General features: G+C 33.0%; 1 protein-coding gene across 6 annotated transcripts in view; it reads right to left on the reverse strand.

Annotated features, from left to right (window-relative positions):
- Positions 1-12,005: 12,005 nt before the first annotated feature.
- LOC110707495 (probable polyribonucleotide nucleotidyltransferase 1, chloroplastic) overlaps positions 12,006-26,427 on the reverse strand; it is a 29,599-nt gene continuing 15,177 nt past the window's right edge. The window contains exons 13-25 of one of the 6 annotated variants that reach the window (XM_021885506.1): positions 22,794-22,886; positions 19,384-19,562; positions 19,033-19,216; positions 18,891-18,938; positions 18,667-18,739; positions 18,283-18,356; positions 17,819-17,926; positions 17,635-17,729; positions 16,417-16,480; positions 14,916-14,969; positions 14,805-14,846; positions 12,853-13,280; positions 12,006-12,512 (exon numbers count right to left, since the gene is read on the reverse strand). In XM_021885506.1, coding sequence (XP_021741198.1) covers positions 12,939-13,280; positions 14,805-14,846; positions 14,916-14,969; positions 16,417-16,480; positions 17,635-17,729; positions 17,819-17,926; positions 18,283-18,356; positions 18,667-18,739; positions 18,891-18,938; positions 19,033-19,216; positions 19,384-19,562; positions 22,794-22,886 — 1,356 coding nt within the window. In that variant the 3' untranslated portion in view covers positions 12,006-12,512; positions 12,853-12,938. Of the gene's footprint in view, positions 12,516-12,847; positions 13,281-14,804; positions 14,847-14,915; positions 14,970-16,416; positions 16,481-17,634; positions 17,730-17,818; positions 17,927-18,282; positions 18,357-18,666; positions 18,740-18,890; positions 18,939-19,032; positions 19,217-19,383; positions 19,563-22,793; positions 22,887-26,427 lie in introns of all 6 variants that reach the window. The other 5 variants (XM_021885507.1, XM_021885504.1, XM_021885502.1 and 2 more) reach the window with 5 other exon arrangements.

A 26,427-nucleotide genomic window follows, 5' to 3' on the forward strand; every position in this document is an offset into this window, starting at 1 on the left:
ATACATTGACGGCCAAACACATACTTAAACGATGGATCAGGACATTGTTCTTGCACTTGAGTTAAATGTATGTCCATTTCTCCAATACTCGGTGGAAGCCTCCTTCGAATAGGAATAGTTGCAGTGGCCGGAGAATTTACATATGTTTTTTTCCTCCCCAAATGAAGTATAAATTTTTGTGTGGAAGACACCATTGCTCATGAAATACATTATCAAAGTATCTCCTACTTCAATATCGTTATCTGAGAAAAATTCCTTCCAACCTGCATCAATATACCTACCAGTAATAGTCTTTCCAATGCAGGTCTTGTGAATGACCATATCCCATGCAAACCCATCTTTGCCGCGGTAAATTTTAAACCTTCCACATTGATGTGCTAAAATATGATAGAAACAAGAAGGAATCTCTTAAACAACAACAATAACCAATCTAATCAAAATAACAGAAACTCATAAAGCTACAAAGTATGATTTACCTAAAAAATAGAGAGCTATACCACAACTTCTTGATTCCCTTCATCAATATAAGAATCCACTTCATTAAAGGATCCCTATCAGCCTAAAATTACAGAAGATTAAAAAAAAAACAATCATGAGCACATTTTTAAATAGACTAAAGTATCAAAATATAATTCACTTTCATGTTTCATTATCCATACCATTATTACCAAACTAACAATTCAATGGATATAACACACTTAAAATCTTCAAGATATTGTAACCTTCTGTATAATGGTTGAAATTACCTCAAAACAAAAAAAAAATAACAAAATATATTTTAAAGATATAAACAAAATGGATTGTAGGCATGTGAACTACACCATAAAAGAAGCTATCCAGAAAGATTAATGTATAAATGAAAAAAAAAAACGAAAAACAACAAAAAAATTAAATTAGCTCATACATAAGTAGCCAAAATGAAGTATGTCTAAACACTATAAAATGACACAAAAGCAACAAGCATTATAAAATTTCAGTAGGTAATTTATTATAATTGGTTATTAATAATAGCTTATAAAATGAAAAGATGAAACATATCATTCAAAGCTTCCAAATACAGATTTGTTTGATATTATTGAGGGGAAAATTTGTTAATTACTATCTCAAAAAAGGGGTCTTTGTGAATTACTACCCCTAAAAAAAAAAGTTGTCAATTACTACCCTAAAACTGATGAATTCTATAGATTGCTACCCTTTTCCCTAATCAGCCCCTAATTAGGTGATTTAATCTATTGATGATATCATTATCCGGCTAATTTGTAATTAGTTGCTTTTAAACCTTAAATAATTAATTAAACCCTAGAACCACCTCCACACCACCATTGCACCACCTCCGGCCACCCTCCACCCACTACCGAACCTACCTCCTGCAACTCCCCACCCTAAAACCACCATCTGCCCACCGTAAAACCACCTTCCTTTCATGATACCCCCATACCTTACCCGCGGCGGCCCTGACCCCTTACCCCTCGCCGGAAAACCTTGCTCGACCATCCCCAATCTTCCATTATCCCCTTCCCCCCTAATCACCACCCTAGGGTTTCAATTTTAGGGCTTTAGGATTTTAATTTTGGAACATTAGGGTGGTGATTAAAGGGGGAAAGGGGGTGGAGGAGGCTTAGGGAGGGCCTAATAGGGTTCTCTGGCAAGGGGGATGGGGATAGGGTCGCCGGTGGGGGGGGGGGGAAGGGATTTTTTCGAGGGTTGGAGGGATTGTTGGGGGTTTAAAGGTGGTGCAATGGGTGTTTTAGAGGTGAGGTGGATGCCAGGGCGGGGGTAGGCTGACGGAGATGGTGGGGATGGGGTAAGGGGGCTGCCGGATGTAGTGTAGTGGTGGTTTAGAGGTAGTGTTAGGGTTTATTTAATTAATCATGCCTTAAAAGTAACTAATTACAAATTAACCTAATAATGATATCATTAATAGATTAAACCACCTAATTAGGGGTTGATTAGGGAAAAGGGTAGCAATCTATAGAATTCATCAGTTTTAGGGTAGTATATAACAACTTTTTTTTAGGTGTAGTAATTCACAAAAACCCCATTTTTGAGGTAGTAATTAACAAATTTTCCTTATTGAAGCTATTACATGACAAAAGAACTTAAGTACAAAACTATTGTTGAAATTATTACATTAATAGGAACTTTAATATCCAGACAAACTGATTCCACCACTTCACCCAGACCTATGCAGTGGTTCAATTAAAATGAACCATTCTACCATTAAGGCTGAAAAAATCCTTACATAAAAGAACCTGTTCCCACCATAATAAATCACAAGGACTTCACCTTCACAAATTTGATTGTCATTTACAAACGCTTCCCACCCAAAATCCAAAGACATGTACTCCCTGGTTTGCTCTATGACTTTCACCAATTAGACATTCCATATCCGACTATTGCTCCCACGGAGGACTTCCACTAAGCTAGATACCCTCGCTAACATAGGAGTCCAGCTGTCCGGTAACTCCTATAAGATACATTAAAAACATCGGAGTCAATTCTAGAAAAAAGAACAAAGCACACCTAACAGAAATAGCTCATTGTAAACAAATAAACAAAGACAAGAATCATCTAGAGTCTATAGAAATCTCTTCCATACCAACTCTTTTTGACATTCATCTTAGAAAAACACCGAATGGCTTGGCAAATTTTTGTATAGGCTCATAATTCTACAGTCAATACATTAAATTATGAACATGAAGCATACATATATGTCAAATAAAATATATCTGAATTTCAAAAGATTAAGCACACAAAATGAAACCACTTACAACCAAATTCAATTACAAACATTAGCTATTCAAAACAGTTTCGTTTAGTTACATATGCAATACAAACTCTATAATGAACTGTTCAAGAGCTATACACAGTTCTGCTTATATAGTAGATCCATGAATTAATTGTCTACACAGAGAACTTCAGTGACAATAACTCCAATTTGAGTTTCAATTAATAAATATTGACCACATTTAAAACATCCTATTAGAGATGTATTAATCACATATGTGAATAATTGAATGTTCACATTGACTGTAACTTACAAGCATTCAAACCACCTGACCAATACTTTGCGTGCACATATATATAGCATGTATGAGTTTCTAATGTATATGCAAATACTTAGTCAAATTAAGGACAATGAACTATCTAAACAACATGATTATTAATTATAAATCAACGTGTAACATATGAACTCTCCTTTGAAATTTGTTAGCATCGAAAATCTCAACTTATTTTTTCAAATGCAATTAACAACTATGTAGATAGTTTTTCTCCTTTAAAATTTGTTAGCATCGAAAATCTTCAAATATAAATCAATGCAAGACGAGCTTTCAAATGCAATTAAGAACTCTGTAGATAGTTTTCCACTTACAACAATATTGAACTATATATAAAAAAAAAAAAATCAGTTACATTTACAATCCAAAGAGATAAGTTTCTGCAGAAACTGTCAAACTCTATGATACATCATTCATTTCCAACCTTTAATCGTATACATCGTTAAACAAATGAAAAAAGGGAGTAATGAGTTGTCAAGACCTCTGCAATCTAATCAACAACAAAAAATACAAAACACTCTGCATGCTACTGTAATAATAAAGAATCTATACAGCATAAAATGAAAAACACTTTTGCATAGAAAAACAAAGACACCCTAATTCATATCTAAGTCGTTAATTACTTAGAGTTATAGAGATAAAATTCGAATTTAAAAATAAAACAAGGAAAAAGGAGTGATCATACAAGAATCTTTACAGCTCTTTTCAGAAGATAAGATAAAGAAGAGCAAACTCTCTGGACTCAGCACATGAAAAAAGCATGCACACAACAGTTTTGATAAAAGCAGCTACATGGAAATAACACAACTAATAATACAAGTAACTCTGCACATTATTACAGTAAAGGAGATGCTCAAGTCTACAATTATTCAGGGACCAGTTATAGCATCTTTAGCTTGTTGAATTTCCTTGCTTTGTTAAGTTTATATTTTAGTTTGATTCTAAAACTCCTAATCAAACATAAATAACGTATTCTTCTTCTAATAAGTTGAAAATGACTTAACCATTCATCAACTTACTATTAATTCTTTCAATTATCCCACAAACAAGTATATTATCTCACAAGGCTTCTTTTATATAGTACTCAATCCACAATATTCATTGCTATATTAAAGCACAATAACTAACTAATTTTTTAGTCTTAACATGGAAGATTTGTTTTTTTTTCAATACGTCATTCTTTTATTGACAATAAGGTTTAGATAGCTAAAAACAAGAATAAATTGCTTATTTTTCACCACCTTATTCCACAAATAGCTCATATCATTAATATTGTAGCTATAAGTTATAATGGAATGAAAGATCATAAGAAATTAAAAATCAACCCTTGTAAAAATTTCGGCCAAAAATATGGTGTCATTATAGTAGTAACGCATGTATTAATTAAATTAGAATGGAAGTTACATATAAAATTAGCTAAAAGAAATCAAATTAAATCTGTACAAAATAGCTCATAAATTGTACAATTAACATTAAGAGAATACACTTTTAAAAAAAAAACAAAGGACAAACAAAATCACACGGACTATCTTGCACAGTAAGCTTATGTCCATCAAAATAGTGAAAGTTACTAAACCACCATTGATGCAAAACAATAAAGCCATTGATAAATAAATACTGAAAAGCATTAATAAAACTACTACAAGACAAAGTACTTAACTCAAAAGTATTTAAAAAAAAAAGGCATTTTCTTACTATAAATACAGCACAAAATGTGAATGAACAAAATGCAAACAATTCATATCGACACTTTACAAAAGAAATAGAAATCAATCATCTCAACAAAAAGAAAAACACATATTTCTTATCCAACCAAGCTTACAAAATTTCTCAAACATTAACAACAAAAAATTATCAATCTCACCTTCCTCTTCTAAACCAAAGAACAATTTTAGCTTACATAAAAATATCATTCCATCAACAAATAAAAGCACAATCAGCAGCAAAATTCGTTGTAAAATAGGGAATCAACACCAAAGTTGGTGGTAATGTATTCTCTTAAAATACACTTTAATATAATTATGTTGTCGTTGGTTAAATTCACTGCGTAAGCAACATATTAATATTAAAGTGTATAAATAAACCCAAGTTGTGCATTGAAGCCAACGGAGTTGGCGTTTATGTTAAGCAAATGGAATTAATTTCCATCAAATAAATCCAACTCCAACAAAAAAAGCTTGGGACAAGTGTGCTCATGAGAAAATCTATAATTTTAAGGATTTTCCATGTTAAGTACAAGTATATATATTTATTTAGGTCAGTTGTCAATAAATAATATTATATAAATTTTGACAACTAAACACCTAAATAAAACCCAAGTTGAATGGAGATGGTGTCTACATGAAAGAAACGGAATAACATTCCATAATAATAGACCAACTCCTACCAATCAACTTGGGAAAAATAATTTGGAGGATTTTGCACGTTGGATGCAAGTAAAAAAGGTTATACATATCATTAGAAGAATTTGTATTTTAAAGGATTAAGTGATGTAAAGTTAGAGTAATACATTGTAATTCTTTTTACCAAGACAATCAATAATGTAATTAATTTTACTTTTAGTCATTGTTCCATGTTTTCATATCTCCATATATTCTTTGTGTTTATTTCTCGTAACTTATATTGCATGTCAAGCACACTTCTAATTATAGGATTTAATTGGGTCCAATAATGATAATCTTTATTAGTGTTCCTAAATAATCACTAATCAGTGTAAAACAAATATAATATTAGCATTAAGGGGCCACTATGTACTATAAACATACATATATCCGGAGCTTATTTAGTGTCACATTATCTAACAATTATAATAGATTTTTAATCATATAAATTATAGCATAATCTAACAATACACTGTATAGTAATATATTTAGTTCATGTTATATTAAGTATTTTATATTTATTTCTTGATATAATAATAATGCAATAATTATAAATTTATTAGTATGATGTCAATATATATATATATATATATATATATATATATATATATATATATATATATATATATATATACTTATTAGTGCATTTTTCAGAATAAAAAAAAAAACAACTTTATTGCAATTATTGTCCATGTCAAAAATATTTAATAATCCTTTGTTACATTAAATTACTATACAATTTTCCTACAATTAATGTTTATTTTCATTCATTCCTATTTTAAATTTACTCATATCTACGCTAATATTAAGATAACCACAAATCATCTTAATTAATAAAGAGTATCATACTACATGATTCCCAAAATTTCCATGTTCTAAGATTATTAGTTCCCATTGCACCTAATATTTTCGGCTTCAAGCATTCCTAAACCGCCTAACAGAGGTGCAAATCATAACATTAAGCTACGAAAATTTCCATTAGTAAACCTGAAAAAACAGCTCCTAAACAAAGAACAATTGTATTAAAAAACAAAGATATTTTACGCATTATTACAAAATTTAAATAATATGCAAAAAATAAAGAATACACAAATATTGTATAGGCTAACCTTTTAAAATTTTTCCTACAACTAAGCTAATTATTTGTCAAATTAACCTATATTAACACATAAACTACGACTAATCACGCAAACAAAATAATGTTGGGGGACCGCGCGCGGATCAACGACTAGTAAATAATATAAAAGTGCATAAATATAAGGAGATAGAAAGCTCAACACTCATAATTACATTTGTACATGTGAAAGGACATAAATGTAAGAAATTACATATGGGGGTAACAACGTAAAAAAACATTTTGAAGGGCATATAGGTTCGTGCAATATTCATAAGCGCAATCTTCTACTTTTTATAAGGTATGGATTTTGTAAATACCTAAAACCGCCACTTGGTACTAAGATAAAAATCGCTACTTCAAGTAGTGGTTTATCAGTTTACCGCCACTTCAAGTAGCGGTTCTCATAAAACCGTAAAAAAAATAAAAATAAGTTGAACCAGTAACGTGGACGGTAAACAGGGAATTTATAAATAAAATAAAAAAAGTGACAATATTTGTGGAATTAGATCTTTTGGTAGCATTATTTATGGAAAGGGCCCATTTATTTAACATAGAGAAATCATTTAGTGATGACAAGCTAGAGTTGTTTTCTATTGTAAATAACCTTACTTCCTTTTGTACTATCGTTGTTTATTTTTTATTCTAGTTACAGAAAATTCACTTATGTACCAATCATTTCGATGTCAAGATTGCCAATATCGTATGTTTCATCTACTATATCTCTTATCATATAACAATCTTGTAAGTATAATATGATATTGCAATAAATTTCTGAAGTATTATTGTAGGCGTCGGATGAAGGAACGAACTTGTATAATTTTTTTTGAATTTTTTCATAAGTATTATATTAATATTTATTAATCAATACATTATAGGCTGAGAACTCTCCATTTTATTTAATCTTTACAAAAATAATAAATAGACAATTATGCAGGAGTCAAACATGGACTTGGTAGTGGAAGAAATTATTAAATTAGAAGATCAATATGATGGAACTACTCTACGCAGAATGATGGCTTTTACGACTCAAGACTATGAAACCGAGGCTAACCTTGTTCATAACCCTGGCAGGGGGAACCACTAGAAGACTCGTGGTTCTCTATGTTGATGTGCTTAGTGCATTGTGTCACTCGGGTTTTTATAAAAAAAAATTCGAATATAAGATAGAAATTGTGTAATGTTTAATCAAGAAAATTAAAGTTTTTGATATGTATTTTGTTACTCAAGTCTAACCATCAAGAAAAGGATTACTTTACCCAAACACAAGAATTGGTTATTACCCTTTTCATTCTCCACTCGATCAAATGTTTGCCATGCTATATTTGAAAATTTAAAAACAATTTATATGTGTATTTGTATACGTATGGTGTATTCTAATACAATAATAACCAGAAATTAAACCTTTACAAAAATCTTTGAACTTTATACTCAATAAAAATCCCTAAACCCCTTCTCTCTCTAACCCATCCTTATCCTCCACCGCCTCCACAGTCACTCTTGTTTTCATCCCCTGCTCGTCGACGATTGGTGCGCTCCGCCTAGCCGTCACCGGCGAGCTCATCTCTGCTGTTATTTATCCTTTCTAGCTTTTAGTTTTCGCTTTTTTGGCTAGGTGGTGTTGAATTCAAGGGTCCTTCTTGGTTGTGGTTTCGTTTGGGTTGTTTCAATGAATCAAGAACCAAAGTTTAATCTTAACACCGCCGTCGAAAGGAATTTCGTTAATTAATTCTCGACGGTAAAGGTGAAGTTAAGGTTAGGGTTTCCTTGCGTTTCCAAGGTTAAGTTCAGTGAGGGGTTCTTTGCATTGTCGTTGATGATTGCTTTGGGTGGTGGGTTGGGTTTCTTCCGTGAGGTGTTGCCGACTGCCGTAGAGGTTTCTTTAGCGTTCCCCTATTTTTCTTGCCAACTTGTTTCCTTTCTTAATTTTAGTTGTTGTTTTTTTTAATTTTTTATTTTGCTTTAGTGCAATTATGTTGTGTTTGTTTAAGATGTGTGTTGGTTTGCTTGGCTTGTTGTTTTAAATAATTTTCTTCCTCTTCTTGGTCATGAGTTAGAAGTTTATAGAGGAGTTATAGATTCAGAAGTTATCGAAGTGTTGTCATGATTTTTGGAGCTTTGTTTGTGGGTTTTGTTACTAGTAGCCTTGTCGAGGTGTAAAGGTGTTCCCTGGTAGTTAATACGGTTCTCCAGGGGGGAAGGTTAGTTGTGTAGTTGGATGGTTTTCCCTTCATATGGAGTTTGCAGGAGAAGTGTGGTTTTGGGAGAAGAGTTTCGTTTGCCGGTCTTGTTACTAGGTTGTGGGATGATAAGGGTATTCAGGAAATTGCTATCATCCCGAGGTTAGATTGGGTGATGACAAGGTCAGTCATCACTGTTAATCAATATCTTGAAGGAGGCTACCATCTTTAATGTTTGGGTTGAGCATAGTCCTCCATTTACTTGCATTCTCTCTTGGTAGAGTTACAAGAGGAGAACCTGCATTTGGATGCACGATTTCCAATAGAGTCGTTAGAGTATACGACTCTATAGGTTTTATTCCCAGACTCCTAGGATGCAGTTATGTTTTTCGATCCCTAGGAGTGGAATGGTGTCATAGGTCCGTTCTTCAGCAACAAGGTGCACATTTCGGGTTCTTCCGTCTCCCAACAATTTCCATTACGAGTTCCCTTTGCTTTTAATGCCAGTTCTGGTTCTCTTCAAGGTTCATGCTCTGCGCTCTTGGTCCATCTCGACTGTTTCAGTTCATTTGTCTTCTCTTGGTCCACAGTTTGGATGTGGTTTGGCTTTCTGGGTTGTTCAGGCTCCGCAGCTCTTGGTTTGTTGCACAATCTTTTCGGTTGTTTGTTATCTTCGATCTTCCTATAATAGTTCTTAGTGTGTGTAGGTTGTAATTATGTTTTCTTTAATAGTATCTTTTGTCAAAAAAAAAATACAATAACCATACGAATTGATTGAATTACCCCTATGCTGGTCCAGCACGTTGATGGGCTAATTAAGCGCTACCCTATTTCTATACACTTGAAATACTTTAATTTCATACTATTAGTGTATTAACATCAACCACATTTTCTTACTTTGGAATAAAATTCAAAAGTTATAAAGTAATTTGTACTTGTATTTGTTATTTTATTTGTGTTATGGCCTGTTTTGGTTTACTAAACTAAGCTGAACTGATTGGAGTTGAACTGAACTGAACCGCGCTGAAATTAACTGTTTATGATAGAAGGAAATTAAGAGCTTAACTTAATTGAACTGAACTAAACTGATATGAACAGAACTGACTGGAGCTGAACTGAACTGAACTAAAATTAAACTGAAGAGAACAGACCCTTAGTGTGTGTAAGAAGGGTAGACATACAACTTTTTTAGTTGTGCATTAAATTTTAAATTAAATATGCTTATTCGGTTTTGGAGCTGTATGTATACTCATGAAAAAATGAAAATAATTAATAAAAAAAATGCCCCATTGTGTTAAATAATTTTATTTTTATTATTATCTCTAAAAAATTGCCCGATTGTTTTTTACCACCGGAAAAAATAATAATTTACCACCTACTTAAAATTTTAATTCTATATTTTACCACCGAGGGATCCCCAATTATCATTTTTTTAAACAAAATTTATTTATCAAGTGATAAAATTGTAAATAAATCAACAAAATTGTCTAATCAGCATGGCGATTTCATATTTATATCAACAAAAATGAGACCCATACTATAGTTTTACTATTTGATAAAAAAAATTTAAGTTTATTGTACATCTGGGTTACAAAAAAACAAATTAGTACCTCCATTAATTATAATGTATGACTTTGGAATATTTTATATCTCATAAATAATACCTCAAAGTTAAACATAGGAAAATTTGTTAATTACTACCTCAAAAAAGGGGTCTTTGTGAATTACTACCCCTAAAAAAATGTTGTTATTTACTAACCTAAAACTGATGAATTCTACAGATTGATATCCTTTTCCCTAATCAGACCCTAATTAGGTGATTTAATCTATTAATGATATCATTATCCGGCTAATTTGTAATTAGTTACTTTTAAGGGTGATTAATTAAATAAACCCTAACACCACCTCTAAACCACCACTACACCACGTTCGGCAGCCCCCTTACCCCATCCCCACCATCTCCGTCAGTCTACCCCTGCCCCGGCATCCACCCCTCCTCTAAACCACCCATTGCACCACCTTTAAACCCCCCAACAATCCCTCCAACCCTCGAAAAAATCCTCCCCGCCCCCCCCACCGGCGACCCTAGCCCCATCCCCCTTCCAGAGAACCCTATTATCCCTAAGCCTCCTCCACCCCCTTCCCCCTTTAATCACCACCCTAATGTTCCAAAATTAAAATCCTAAAGCCCTAAAATTGAAACCCTAAGGTGGTGAATTGGTGATTAGGGGGGAAGGGGATAATGGAAGATTGGGGATGGTCGAGCAAGGTTTTCCGGCGAGGGGTAGGGGTCAGGGCTGCCGCGGGTAAGGGATGGGGGTATCATGAAAGGAAGGTGGTTTTAGGGTGGGCGAATGGTGGTTTTAGGGTGGGGAGTTGCAAGAGGTAGGTTCGGTAGTGGGTGGAGGGTGGCTGGAGGTGGTGCAATGGTGGTGTGGAGGTGGTTCTAGGGTTTAATTAATTATTTAATGTTTAAAAGCAACTAATTACAAATTAGCCGGATAATGATATCATCAATAGATTAAATCACCTAATTAGGACTGATTAGGGAAAAGGGTAGCAATCTATAGAATTCATCAGTTTTATAGTAATTGACAACTTTTTTTTTAGGGGTAGTAATTCACAAATACTCCTTTTCTGAGGTAGTAATTAACAAATTTTCCTTAAACATAATACTTAACGGAGGAAGTATTTCATTTTGACTTCTTATCATGAATCCCAATATCTACCTTACCATTGCTTCTTTTTTTAAAGATGTGCTACACATTTGACCAATTGAATACGGTAATGTGTAGTTTGCCCTAAATTTAAATCACATGTTTTGGCATTTTTTTGTTCAATAAAACCTTTTTCAGCCTTTTATTGTCTACTACTTCGAATTTATTTGTGTGGATGCAAATAGAAAGAGAAAGAAGCATCACCAACTTTCAAAATATAACACAAATTCTCCAAAAAGTCGGGTGTACATTAATTTATTAAAAAATGAGTTAAAGTTACGTTAAAAGTACTTAAAGTTTTCCTTCATACTGCAAAAGTTATTATTTTTCAATTAATAAATTCTATCTTACAAAAAACTTATGATGTATTAGATTACTCATATTAGTTTTTATAGTATGAAATCACATATCTATAAGAAATTACATATTAAAAAAAAAAAATCAAACCAATGACAAATTAAAAATTATTTTTTAAGTGGTTAAAGTTACCATAAAAATAGTTAAAATTATGCTCAAACTGACCGTTTTACAATAAAATTAATGTATACCCGTTGCACACAAGACTTATTCATATAATTAATTAACTGATGGTGATTAAATTTGAATTTATATACAATATTCCACAAATAGATCAATAAAAGTTCAAGCCACTTTTGCAAATGGCTGAAATTTTTTTTAAAAAAATATAATAATAAAAATATAAAATAAAGTAAAAAAAAAAAAATTGCAAAAGGCTGAAGTGAAATTAAAATAGCGGAAAATTGATACGGTAAGGGCTACAGAGAAAAAGAAAATCTATTAGACAATCTTTGTAGTCAATTACCAACTTCAAAGCTGGCATGCAGGTGCAAGAATTTGTGTTCAACCTCAGATCTCAGTCTTGCTGATGCAGTAAGCTGCATCCACTGTTCTTTTTGCCACAATTGAGATCCTCGTCCCATCCATAAGTTGTGGCTTTAGAGGTAAGAAATCCAGCTCGTTTAAGCTGCAGACTCCATTGCAAAGAGGTACGTACTGCCAAAAATTTATGGGAAGAAAATAATGTACTTGGTAAATGATTCCTGCTGCAAAGAAAATAACAAACAGTATTTCACAGATTATGGAGATAGAACTCTCTGAGTAATGTTTTCTTGAACGAGTAGCTTTGCAAGCATTTTGCAGCACTTGACAATGTTATATAAATATACTTCGGATAAAATAGATATGCTTCCATGATCATATACAGCATGAGTTTTCTCATTTTGATATGAAAGACTGATATAAGTTCATTGATTAAATTTGTGTAAAGTAGCAAAGTAACCCCTCACGTATTTATGTAAACCTTAGTTAACAACCCTCTTGGCCCAGCATACTATAAATAAATATCAATAAGTTAATGAAGAAAACAATCCCATACCTTACCTCTAGTTAGCACAATGCTTGAGTTTTGATTTGTGTTATGAGCAAGGGATTGTTTGAAGATGAATGTAGACTGTCGTATTATTCAACTATCCAATTTTAGCCTCATTATTTACCACAGTGCTATCACTATCATTGCTCATAGCTTTGTTGGCCTTCTTAAGCCTATCTTTGTTGATGTATGGAGCATCTTTGACAACCTTCCCAGGAGGGTAAACATCCTGTGTTTTTTCCTTTGACGTGGGCTTTGAAGCATTTACTTTGACTTTTGTCAGTTCAACATTCTTAGGAGCACTCTTGGCAGCAGAATCTTGAGAGCCAGAACTTTCTTTGGGTACAGTAGTAGGTCGCACCTTTGTGCTTGGTACCAATGGATCCGTATCAGGAATTAAAGCACGGCGACTAAGGCGAAGCTGCCCTTTCTCATTCACCTACACAATGTAGAGAAATTTCCATTCAGTCCACTGTAGCTTTACCTGAATTTGTCACCTGAAGACATTTTTTTTAAGCAATCTAGCCGTGTATCCTATCTATCGTATGTTGGGGATTGCCTCAGTATGGCAGACCGATTCATAGTTCTGCCATTTGTTATGGAACCATCAGCTAGCTATTTACACAAATTTGAGACTGATTAATATCATTAAAAGCACTAGGATAATAAAATCATTCTTTCCACATCCGATAATTATTTTGATGGAAATTTCTCTTGGGTAGTCATTAATTTTTAAGCTCTCTCATAAGAAACAGGTACGTTGACATTTCAATGGATAAGTAAAAGTACACCAAATACAAGTGAGAACAAAAGATTAACGCAGAGTATACATTGAAGATAGCCGAGCATTTAATATTTAATACATAAAGTAAAAATTAGGGATATCATTCCATTAACTGGTGTTCTAAGGTTAGTCATTTAACAGACAAGTTACTCACTTGTCTCTGGTTCATGTTTCCAACAGGTTTAATAATTGACGACACCATTACATCTGTTTTGTTTTCCTTATAAATATTCCTAGTAGAAGTTGCAATTTCTAAATGGTTAAATTCCCAAATAGCTAAATATATATTTGGGAAATTAACAATGGATGGTATCCCTATATTTTAAGCTTTTCCCTTGGTAGCCAAACTTAAATCTGAATGTCAACGATAGCCCTACAGTTTTGGTTCTACTTGAAAATGAGGCATTAATAACCATTTTCCTATATAAATAATTATTAAATGGGGTATTTTCAACTAATCAAGGTTTTCAGTTCCTACAACGACATAGTTACTAAAAAATAAAAAAATTACATCGCCTCTCATTTAAAAATTAAAAAAAAATAAAAATAAAAATGAAATAGGATATTGATGTAAGACGAGCAAAACAGTTTTTCAAAGGGATCTTATGTCATTTGAGATTAAAAGAACCTTCACCAGTTTGAAAAGTCATTTTTACAATCGTTTATAACCAAAATGGTCATATTGCCACATTCTCAAGAATAACAAAAAAAAAAAAAAAAAAAAAAAAGAATTAAAATTTAGTTTAGATAGAAATAAAAAAGAACTTCAAAATTTAGGGTTACCGTTGAGAAATCCCAATTCATTTTTTTCCCCTTGCAAAACATGTACCACACATTACATATACTCAGTATTAAAGGACAATATCTATGCATGTGGTATTACCCTAAACTATTAAACTTTAACTTTCAATGTTGCTGCGTTCAGCTAGTCAAAGTGCCAGACACAAAGCAGGTTACTTCAGCACCAGGCCACCAGCCAAAAAAATAATAACAATTAAAACCAACGTATGAAACCCATTTTATTCATGCTCATACTTCAGTGTCAACTGCTTATTTAATCTTTTTCCGCTAATCAAATATTAGCAAAACAGAACAATCAGTACGCAAAACTATCAGTAAGAGTATCTAACAACATTGATGAGAGATCTGAGATTTGGAAGGTTGTAAGGGAGGGCAAACCTCAATAAGTTTGACATCAACCCGATCTCCAACTTTAAATGCCTGCAAATGACCACTATCATGTAAGACCTTGAAAACACAACTTCATTATGAAATTCACTCAGCACTTACATCTTCAGCTTTAGCGAGATAACTGGGACTCAATTCACTTATGTGGCAAAGCCCCTGAAAAGAAAGTAAGCTCATCAGCATCAATGTCAAAATTTTAGACTATGTTGCTGACTCAGAAAATACTCTTCCTGTTCTATATTGGGGAATTGTTCACGCAGGTTATGCAATAAGATTAATCAACTTGTCAGAGTATTACCATGATAAAAAATAGTATTGATAATCAGCCAATTATATGTCAACATAGAATTTTTTATTTTTTATTTTTAATATTCGAGAAATGTCAACATAGATAATTAATACGAGTAGGGGAAAAAGAAAGGTTCATTTGACGCAAATAAAAAGGTCAAAATGACTTTAAAAATAGGAAAATTTGTCAAAGCAGACCTTTTCGATACCACTTTTTGGGAGAAACAACCTTCAACTTCAGACCTTAAACCAAACCTTACCTTGCTTTCCAAGAATTGACCGGCTACTTTTCTGCGTTGGCCCACACGTGCTTAACACATGACTTAACCACTATTTTCCACCCTATCTTCCACTATTTCATTTTCTTCACCCATTTCTCCATTTTTCCAACACACCAAATCTTTAATAATTTAAGTACTTATATTTTAATTGCTCACTACATATTGGAAATTCTTCAATTCAAGTATAAACTTCTATCTAATTCTTAATCTCCTCTCAAAGTTATCAAAAATAATTTTTTAAACCCCCTTCCCAAATTATCAAGCTCTTCATCTTATACTCTTTGATTCCCAACTAATTTTTAGTGGGGTAAATTTTTTTAATCAGCAAACACATATAGCAAATTGCAAGCATTAATATGCAGGAGGATAAAAAAAAAGAGGGGAAGGACTTGGTATCCCATTTTGTGGAAAAAAGGACAATCATGTTTCAAGTCAAGATATTCGAAGATGCTGGGATTAAAGCCAAGGTAATCACGGGAAATGGAAGTTGCTTCCCATCAACGCATTGCTTTCCTTTCTTTTACTTCATTCAAAAATTGGGGACAAAAACCAAAATTTGAATACAAGTATCAATTGCAAAAATTAGAGAAGTTAGAGATGAAAAAGTGCATTGCCTTTACTGAATTGGGTTGATTTAAGATGGGAACATATAAAATGCAAGGTTAATGGAGAAATTAAGTGAATTTGGATTTTGAACCTTCAATGTTACATTAAAAGAGAGAGAAATGGAAGCATGGGAGAGAAAGGGGTGTAAATAGTGACCGGCACATGCAACTCAGTGCATGTAATTCATTTGTCAACATCGGAAAGAAGGTAAGGTAGCTTTCGCAAAAAAATAAATAAACAAATAAATTGGTTCAAGGTTTGAAGTTGCTAGAAAACTTTTAAAAGGTTGTTTCTCGCAAAAGATGATATTGAAAAGGTCTGCCTGAATTTTCCTTGTAAATATGATGAATTTTGCACTAGCAGGAACATTAACCAGACAAAAGTAACCAAATCAAATGATCGAAACATAATGCACCAAAGCAAATCACCTCACGTCCAGGAGCGATCTCAACAAAAACACCATAAGGAGCAATTGATTTGATTTCCCGATTCCTGGCAAGGAGGATAACAGCCAGTAGTCAGTTGTCTTCTAGAGTCTAGATACTGTCAAAATAAATTATACTTAATAATAACAATAATTTTAATAAAAAACTCTAGCCATGTTTAATATAAATCTTTTAATATTTTAAGAGATAATGATGGGGAGAATTTTATGATATATGATTACATATAACAACTTCCTTATAAACAATTACATTTGAGCGGATAAACCAAAAGCCACCCTACCCCATTTTCATTGATTCTATATTTTGAGAGCTAAAGCTTAATTTTTTTTTTTTTCCACCAATTACAAACAGCAGGAGTTCCCCCTCCATCAATAACTGTTTCACTATTACCTTATGCTGTCACAAAACAATTGGCTACTTTCCTAATAACTTAGATAAACACTATTCTCCTCACCTTTTTTTTTCACTTATCTCAGATCTAATAAATCCATATACATTCATGGTTAAGTTCAAGGTTAAGTCCAAGACTAATAAGGTTAAATAAAATAAAAATAAAATAAGTGAAATTCAGGTGAAGAAAAAACAGAAAAAAAAAAAAAAACTACAAAATATTAAGACAGAAATGACTTTCTACAAAGTATTAAAGTGACCTTAACTTGTGCTAAGTCTCATAGCACTTTTGATAATTTATCATGATGCAGTCTTTAGGCAATAATTTAATTGAATGTGAGAGAGTGTAAAACCTAATCAAATTTATAATGGCACCATTTCTCACATTATATAATTAAATTTATAGTTTGAAAAAGAGATGTATTAAATTTATAATGGCACCTTTCTCAGCTTAGAATTTTATAAACTAAACTGAACATATAAGAAGGGAAAGTATAAAACCAAATGGGATGTCTGAAGTAATAAAAAGGAGTAAAAATTTCAGTCACATGGTAGAATTTGCTATTAAATTACTTCAAAAAGGACAAAACTTGTCAGCCATATATAATAAATTCCTTTTTCTACTGAAAATTCCAAATGTAATATCACCTAACTCTTTTATGACTATGATTGGATCATGCAGTACATTGAATAAGAATTCTTTGCTGTGTTTAAGGATGTAACAAAAGACCAATACATTGATTTCCATGGGTTCAAAATTGACATGATAATCAATCAATATTAACAAGGTTTCCTCTGAATACAACAAACCTGTAAATATCCCCAATGGTGGGAACCATTGTCAAATTACCGATCATGACCTTAGATTTCTCAAGGCTCTCCAAGTCCTTTGCAGTAATTTTTACCTGCAACCATCAGTCAAGGCAGTATTAATTGGATTCAGCCTTTTTGGGCAGACAGACAGACATAAATGGAAATATAAACATGCGCTTACTGTTCCATCATCTTGTGTGTCAATTGTTTCAACTCCAGTTTCTTCAATAATGTTCCTCACTGTTTTTCCTCCACTACCAATGATAAGATTAACCTTCTCTGGCCTCACCTATATTATATCGAAAACAAGATTATGACAATTATGTAACATAACTGACAAAACCAATGTACTCCCTCCGTCCCCGAAAGAGTGACCCATTTGGCCTAATTTTAGTCCCAAAAAGAATGATCAATTAGCATTAAAATACCCACTAATTTGCAACAATATTTGTGCAAAATTAGCTTCCCCGTATAAAATTTTATTTCTCCATATACTTTTATTACTATCTCTCTCTACTTTTTTGCAAACCCCATATAAATTTATCTTTCCAATATTTTTATTTAACTTTATTAAAACCCGCGAAATCAACCCAAAAGGGTCGTTCTTTCGGGGACGGAGGGAGTAGAATGTAAGGGACTGCTTACTCTCATGACATGGATTAGTGGAGCATATCTAGAAAGCTGTTTTGATGGAGGTGGCAAGCATTTTGACATCTCAGCTGAAGAAAAAGACAAACTAGATCACAATCATAGCAAAGAAGCATTATATAACAAAAAAAAGGTAACACAAAATATACTGGAGTTCTAATAAACAATGATAGCATCTGAAAATGGTCAAATTGCTCTGCATCCCGTTGAAACATTAAGAACATTTTACAGATATCTAATTTGACATGAAAAAATAATAACTGCATTTGATGCTTTGCAATGCGGCTTAGATTTGATTTCCCAAAAAATGAAAAATACAAAGCACAGCAACAGCAGTCTCATATACAACATTACATCTCAGCATTCTAAACAAATGTATACCTAGAATAACCTTCCGCCCATCTCTAGCCTGCAGAAGTGCCTGTTTCATAACAGGTAATGATATGCCTCCAACCTGAAATTAGCAGAACAAAAGCTCATCCTTAGGAAATGTTTGGCACAGTATCTGACAAACTTTCAATCGAGGAAACAAACATGACAATTATTTGCTCTGCATATAGAATGAATATTTTTTCGCTGTATAGACGGAATGAATAAATGTTAACCTTTATGTCCATTTGGAATGCTGTAATGCAATCATCATTTCCTGCAACCTACAGCAACGAAATTAGTTCCAAAATAGCACATATGATGCATGCATCATAGTGTTACAAATTCTTGTAAAAAAAGATTACTTTCTGACTTCACCTTGAAGTCCATATCTCCAGAGGCATCTTCAGATCCTGTTATGTCTGATAAAATGAGGGGAGTTCCATCACCTCCAAATTCTTTTGTATCTAAAACCATGCCCATAGCAATCCCTGCGATTGGACACTTTACTGGAACCCCAGCGTCTTGTAGTGCCAAAGATCCGCCACAAACAGACGCCATGCTTCAAAAAGCAACATAAAATTTAAATATAAACTCAATACAGGTATCTAGTTGAACAGAAACCAAACCGCTGGGACATATAAAGGAATACTGATTAAATTATTATTTATATGCTCATGAATGCACTCTTTACTAACATACAACCATAACCTTGAAAAGAATATTTACCTTGAAGAACCATTGCTCTCAGTGATATTACTCTCAACACGTATTGTATATGGAAATTCACCATCTGAGGGTAGGATAGGTTCGAGAGCTCTCTCTGCAAGTGTTCCATGACCAATTTCTCTCCTACTAGGAGCTCCTACTCGTCCAGCTTCTCCAACACATGATGGGGGAAAAGAGTACTACAAAGAATACCATACAGCAGAAGATCAGTGACATTCCAGTACTGCATCCCTATATCAAACTCCAAAGGAAGTGAAGACAAATGACAGTTGAAGTTTGACTAGGTGCAATACATGTTACAAATAAGTGCTAATAATTAACAATGCATATAACATTTCCACACCATAATATTGCTTGGAAATTTCTAATGGTTGCTTTTACCAGTGTACAACTAGATTTAGGTCTATTCTATTTTCCTTATTCGACCCGAACTTATCTGAACTTATTGAAACCTATTAAACCCGATTGAACTTTTTAGAACTCATTAAACCTTACTCAAATTATTGGAACTTATTAGACTTTATTCAACTTATTGGGACTTATTAATATAGTATTACTATTGCTATTACTATGGAGTTATTAAACCTGATAACTATTACTGTTACTATTACTATCACTATTACTATGAAGTTATTATACCTGATAACTATTACTATTACTATTACTATCACTATTACTGATTAGTGTTCAATTTGATGATGGCAACGATGTTTGATTGTTAAAGACTACTTATGTTTAAGGCTTCTTTTAATGGATGTTAGAGACTGCTTATGTTCAATAAATTTATTTTTTTTTTCAAGATTGTCATGAGACTCATGACTATGGACGTTAGAAACTACTTTGAAAACTTAACTTCTTGACAAATGTTGACATTAGGTTCCTTGTCCCTATTTTTCAATATTTGGCTTGTAGAATGTACGAATTGTTGGTCGAAAATTGCGTGAAGTAAATAGCCATGCATGAGCTAAAAAGGTTGTTTACAAGCATGGATTGAATACCATTGCAGGTTGGAGGTGAACCTGATTCTCATTGGTACATAGGTTATTGAATTGTCACCCACAATTGTGCAAAGAGCAATTAAGGGTTGATAAGCACATAATCATCAATCTTGTGAACACTCATGGAAAACAACTATTCTCATATGGGAGGTTTGTGCTTGGTGCAGAGAGGCTGACATATGTTTATACATCCTATTATATCATGATGCAGTTGATCAACATCAACACTAAATATCAACTATTTGTAAGTATAATAGAAGGGTATAGCAAGCATTGGTGACATTGTCAAAAGATATCATTCGACCATATCTAAGTCTAAATGAAATTCCACCAAAAACTTCCGACAATGCTAAGTATTGGCCTTTTTTCAAGGTTATAATCTCTTCCATAGTATGTTGAATAATGTTGTGAGTTGAAAATTTTATTGTGCACATAGGACTGTGTTGGTTCTTTAGATGGCACCCATATAAAGGCAGTTGTGGGAAACAAAGCTGGACAAGCATATAGAGGGAGTAGTGGATTCAAAACATAGAGTGTGTTAACTTCTTGCTCTTCTGATATGATTTTCACATATGTTTGTGTTGGATTCGGAGGAAGTGCACATGACACGATAGCTTTAATGCATTGTTTAATAAATCTAAATTGGGATTCCACCACCCACCTCCAGGTATTGAATGTTAGTTATGTTCATTTTGTATTCAAAGTTCATAATTAGAACATAACTTGAGTTTCTCCTTTGCATGAATAAGAAAATATTATTTGGTTGACTCCGGATATCCAAACAAATACTATAGAGTAGTTGAGTAAAGGTTTGAGAGTTCATACTCCAATCAACCAACAAACACGAAGTAAGAACATTTTTATTATTGACACTCCTCATTATGTGGTATTGTTATAAGAATTTTTGGTGTGTTGAAAAATAGATGGAAACATTATGCAAAAGATGGATGATGTATACCAGTTTGCTATCATAGTGGCAACATGCACATCACATAATTTTATTCGTTTACATGATTTAGGGATTCTAATATTGCAAGTTGTTGATAACATGGAAACTAGCGCTGTTTTAATTTGATTGACAAAAGGCGAACAGATGCAATGACAATTGTACATGTGAAAATTGCCAATGAACTATGGCATGATGTATGTACAAGAAACGTGATGTTTGAAGACAATGATAAGGATGATGAAGAAAGATACTCCGATGACGAATTAGAAAATCAAATGATAAGATGCATGTAATCTGTCATTGTTATATGGAAAGAAAATTTGTTAAAGAAGTTTTCTACATTTATTAAGGAAGAGTTACAAAATATTTTGAATATTGCTACTAATAACTGCTAATCTCTTATTAAAAAATTATATGTATTTTGTCTGTATAGTAAATGTATATATCTATTGGTATTATACAAGAATTTAAATATATAAGCTAAAATTAGGATTGCTTTCCTAATACTAAGTTGGCGGTAAGAAGAGTAGTGTGTATGAGAAGAACAAGTCTCTCTGCTTGACACATTTCTTTATCTACTGAAATATAGCCAACTAATCTGTTTTAATCTGTTAATTTAATAAATTAAAATTAATTGAATCTGTTTAATTTTTATCAATGATGAATAGGGTAATATATATATTTTCCATAAAAGAATTATTTTTAAAATGTCACACTAAAATACTATAATGGTACATTAATATGATATATAACATTTATTTATTAAAAAATATTAATTTAATATATTGAGATTGATTTATTGAAACTTATAAGACCTAATGAAACTTATTCAAACTTATTAGACCTTATTGAACTTATTTGAACTTATTAAACTTATTGGAACTTATTAAACCTGAATAAACTTGTTATAACTTATTGAAAATTATCCAGAACTATTTGAAGTTATCGTAATTTACCTTCAACTTATTGAAACTTATTTATTTAAGGTGAAGAGCATAGGACCAAAATCCATAAATTCTTCACCAATCCGAACCATAAGAACAAACAACTAAGCATTCCCATAATAGAATGGAGAAACCTAGTAGATGAATTAGAATGGAGATTTACTGAGTTATTGCCAAGAAGAGTTTGCATCTAGACTATAATAGACTTCAGCTTCAATGACCACATTAGCTACATTAAGAAGGAACGTGAACCCCCAACCCCACGGGGGAGAAGTTTACGTTCATTTTATTGCTTCATTTTCAACATGCCTTCCAATGACGAAAAATCTCTCTCCTAATACATTGTTCAATAACACTAAATTTGTTCGAGCTTAATACTGTTATTTAGACACCTATGCACTACAGACAGCAGCATTAAAAACTGCGTTGTTCCCCACAACTTCCCTTGAAATACTAACTCATGCATCTAAAAAGTTCTAATTAAACTACTAGAAGTAATAAGGAATATATAATATTTACCTGAAGGTAAAATCTCTTTGATTCATCATCACCTTCTAGACTGTCTATTCTTTGTGCCATTTGTTTGTCACCGAGGGTCACAACTGCCACAGCCTGCACAACAGATCATTTTGTTGAGGTATAATCACAAAATTCTGATAATATGGACAGGGATTAAAGTAACAAATTCTACTAAAAACTCCGGATAAGCAGCAGAACGAATATGCCACCTTTAAAATTCCGTATTTTTCACCATGTACCACTGAGTTTTAACTTCACCATATACCACAAAAAACTTTCTAATTCACCATGTGCCACTCAATTCCTGTACATTATCACAAAATGTCTTTTTTGGTAACTGCCGTTAGTTTGTCATTAGTCTGTCGTTTGGGGTAATTTACTAATTCACCATATACTATTAAGTTAAAAGTTATTTCACCATATACTATTAATTTAAAAGTTATTTCACCATATACCCTAAGACCATGTTTGTTGTGTGTGTGTGTGTGTGTGTTTATTTTACAAGGAACCTACTGAACTGACAGAGTTTGTTAAAGGAGTTTTGGAGACAAGGAGTGATGAGGCTAAGTTATGTCAGGTGGAAGTCGAGAGTTTGAAGTCAGGGGTGGCCATGTCAAGTTCCTTGTCACACTAGGGAATTGAACATGAGTTGTTGGTGTAGGAAATGGCAAGGATCAAGGATACCTTGCAAGCATGGTCCAAAAGTCATTTACACTCAAAGACTTGAACCTATGGATTTTGTGTCAGCATACTTCTCATAGTACAACCTTTGTGGATAATCCGAAAGGACATATTTCTTGGCATTACCCTTGCAACATTTGAATGTCTCACATACATCAAACTTATAGTACAACCTTTGTGGATTCCTTTGTGGATTTTTTGCCAAATCAAAGCTCCTTATTACAAAATTCGTACCACAACAGCAAGCTTTGTTTGGCAATCTTACATACGGAGAATTGTAAGATGTTGATGATTATTTCAAGTGTGTGGACATCTTTGCAAATGCTTTTAGAAGTGTGAATTGCTACTTTAATCCCTAAGTACTACGTTTATATACTTTTTTTTATATAAAAAAAAGTAGCAGACGGAAATTTTGGGTATATGGTGAAATTACTTTTAACTTAATAGTATATGACGAAATAAATTTTTACTTAATGGTATATGGTGAATTAGTAAATTACCCCAAACGGCAGATTAACGGCAAACTAAGGGCAGTTGCCAAAAAAGGTATTTTGTGGTAATGTAAAGAAATTGAGTGGTACATAGTGAATTAGAAAGTTTTTGGTGGTATATGGTGAATTAAGTGAAAACTCAGTGGTATATGGTGAAAAATCCGTTAAAATTCAGATTATCGTTTCAGACAATGAAATGATTGGTATATGTTCTAGACTACAGAAGCGATGAATGTGACAGAAGTATTATGATAAGTGAGAGCTTTATAAAATTATACGAAGTACATCTAAAGAAGACACAAAACCTACTAAACAAAGTACAAAGTAAGAAAGATCATGCAGCTGCAGCAGCAGATTACAAAGATCTAATGTCTTATGTCAAGGAAATTAAACTTTCACACTGAAACAAAAACGCTTAGTTGCTAGGAAAGACAACAGTAACAATCCTAAAAAATCCTGCAAATTAGAAGTGCACAACACTAAAGCCTATTAGTTGAATTTAAAGGAAGACTTTTCCCAAGAAACTCACAAATATTTACTAAGGCATTAAAATACTAGATATAATATTAGGGTGGTCAATTTCCTTTGTCATAGTAAAAGTTGTATGCAAAACAATATAGAAATTATAGTAGTAACTTGAAGTTGGCATTAGTACTTTAAACAAAGATACTCATTTTCATAGTGTTCATACTCAAATGACACTGTCTCCCATTTTATAAAATATGGCTAAGCAATTAGGTACTTTTTTGTTACAGCTTTGGATATCTCCTTTGTTATAATAAAAAAGGATGCAAAGCCTCCAACAATTGGCATCTTAACAGTCTGTTGAAGATCAGTAAGGAACCTAGTTGACCAAAGAAAGCCTTCCTTTTTTAAGACACATCCACAGATATATAACTCTATCTGAAACTTATAATGTCTTATTGCCCTTCTGCTAGTCAACTTACTAAAAATCCTTTTCAATTTTTCCTTCATACTGTGACAGCAGAGCGCTATGCTTTGTTATACTGAGTTTCCGAAGACTAATGTTCATCATACTGATCTCACTGAAAGGAAATTCTAGAACATTTGCCATATTCCCAAGAACTTTACTTCCTTAACAAGCACTCTTTCCTATGCATCAATACACAAAACCTGATCTAATTCTCGTGCCTTACACCCCCTAATTCTGGCTAACTTAAATACATTGCTTACTCCTTTTGTATCCAACTGTTTGAAAAAGGCCCCACATGGCTTCTTTGCCATAATTTTTATTCCTTTGCCCAAATCAAAAGCATATACTATCCCCTCCCCCTAACAGTTTCAACATAAACCCCCAAACTCCTCTACACCACCCACACTACCCGGTCTACCCCATTGCTTGACCTCTATCACCAGCACCGCCATATATCCTATCACATCCCTCTCATCTCCACCAACCACCAAAAACCCCGTCGATTCACCACCTGCCCTCTCCACCACTACCCACCAACCAACTCCAATTTTTCCTCTTCTTTCTCGATAAAACCCCCAAATACCATCAGGCAAGCAAAACCTAAACCCATCAAACATCAAGCACAACCACCAAGAGAGAGAGAGAAATCTTTCACATCTATTAGGATTTTTTACAACTGAATTTAATAACAAAAACATTAATTTTGTAATTTTCATGGTCGAATATAACCATAAAATCAGTGATTTTGCCTGATGGTGGTGAAGGATAGCGACATTTCCAGCATGCGAGCAATGGTGGTGTAGTTATGGCGGTTTTTTTTGTTATGGCAGTGGTGCATATCCTGGAGATGATGGAAGAAGATGCAGAAGTGAGAGTTGGTGGTAGGAGTAGGGTTTGATTCCATCTTTTGTCTACCCAAACACACATGTATATTAAGGGGTTTTAAATCTCTTTCGTTACCTATCCTTTCTTAACTCCTTTCCCTTACTCATTTCCATCAAACGGCCCCTAAGTCTTTGTAAGCGATGACCTTGGCTTTCTTTTGATCTTGAATTTCAGCATATTACTTACATAGTAAAGCTCTACTGTAACTTTGTGCTACCTTTTGGTACTGCAAAAATTTCTCATGTAGTGCCACTCATATGATGTACAACTGTTTCCCACATCTGGTTTACACAGCCTCCTCCCAATAATCTAATTGTCAGCATACTCATCACCTTGTTGTGGAATTGGAATGGCATCACCTTGTCATCTTTTAAGGTTCACCATTTTATTACTATAAACTTATGACAACTCTCTTTTTCATTAACCCTAAAATATCACATCTATAACAAAGGGTTAAAGTAAAACACTCATTCAAGAGTACCTTACAATCCCTGCAATTACACCTATTGCCTCTCTAAACATGATCAGTGTGTATTAAGTTCAAGACTTATTCAAGATTCAAAGTGAAAATCAAGAGTGACTTTGTGCATTAAACTATCGGTAATTAAAGCTATACTTCAAGGAAATATTATAGATAACTGTT

This window comes from Chenopodium quinoa, unplaced genomic scaffold (assembly GCF_001683475.1).
Source record: "Chenopodium quinoa cultivar QQ74 unplaced genomic scaffold, ASM168347v1, whole genome shotgun sequence".
NCBI classification, from domain to species: domain Eukaryota; kingdom Viridiplantae; phylum Streptophyta; class Magnoliopsida; order Caryophyllales; family Amaranthaceae; genus Chenopodium; species Chenopodium quinoa.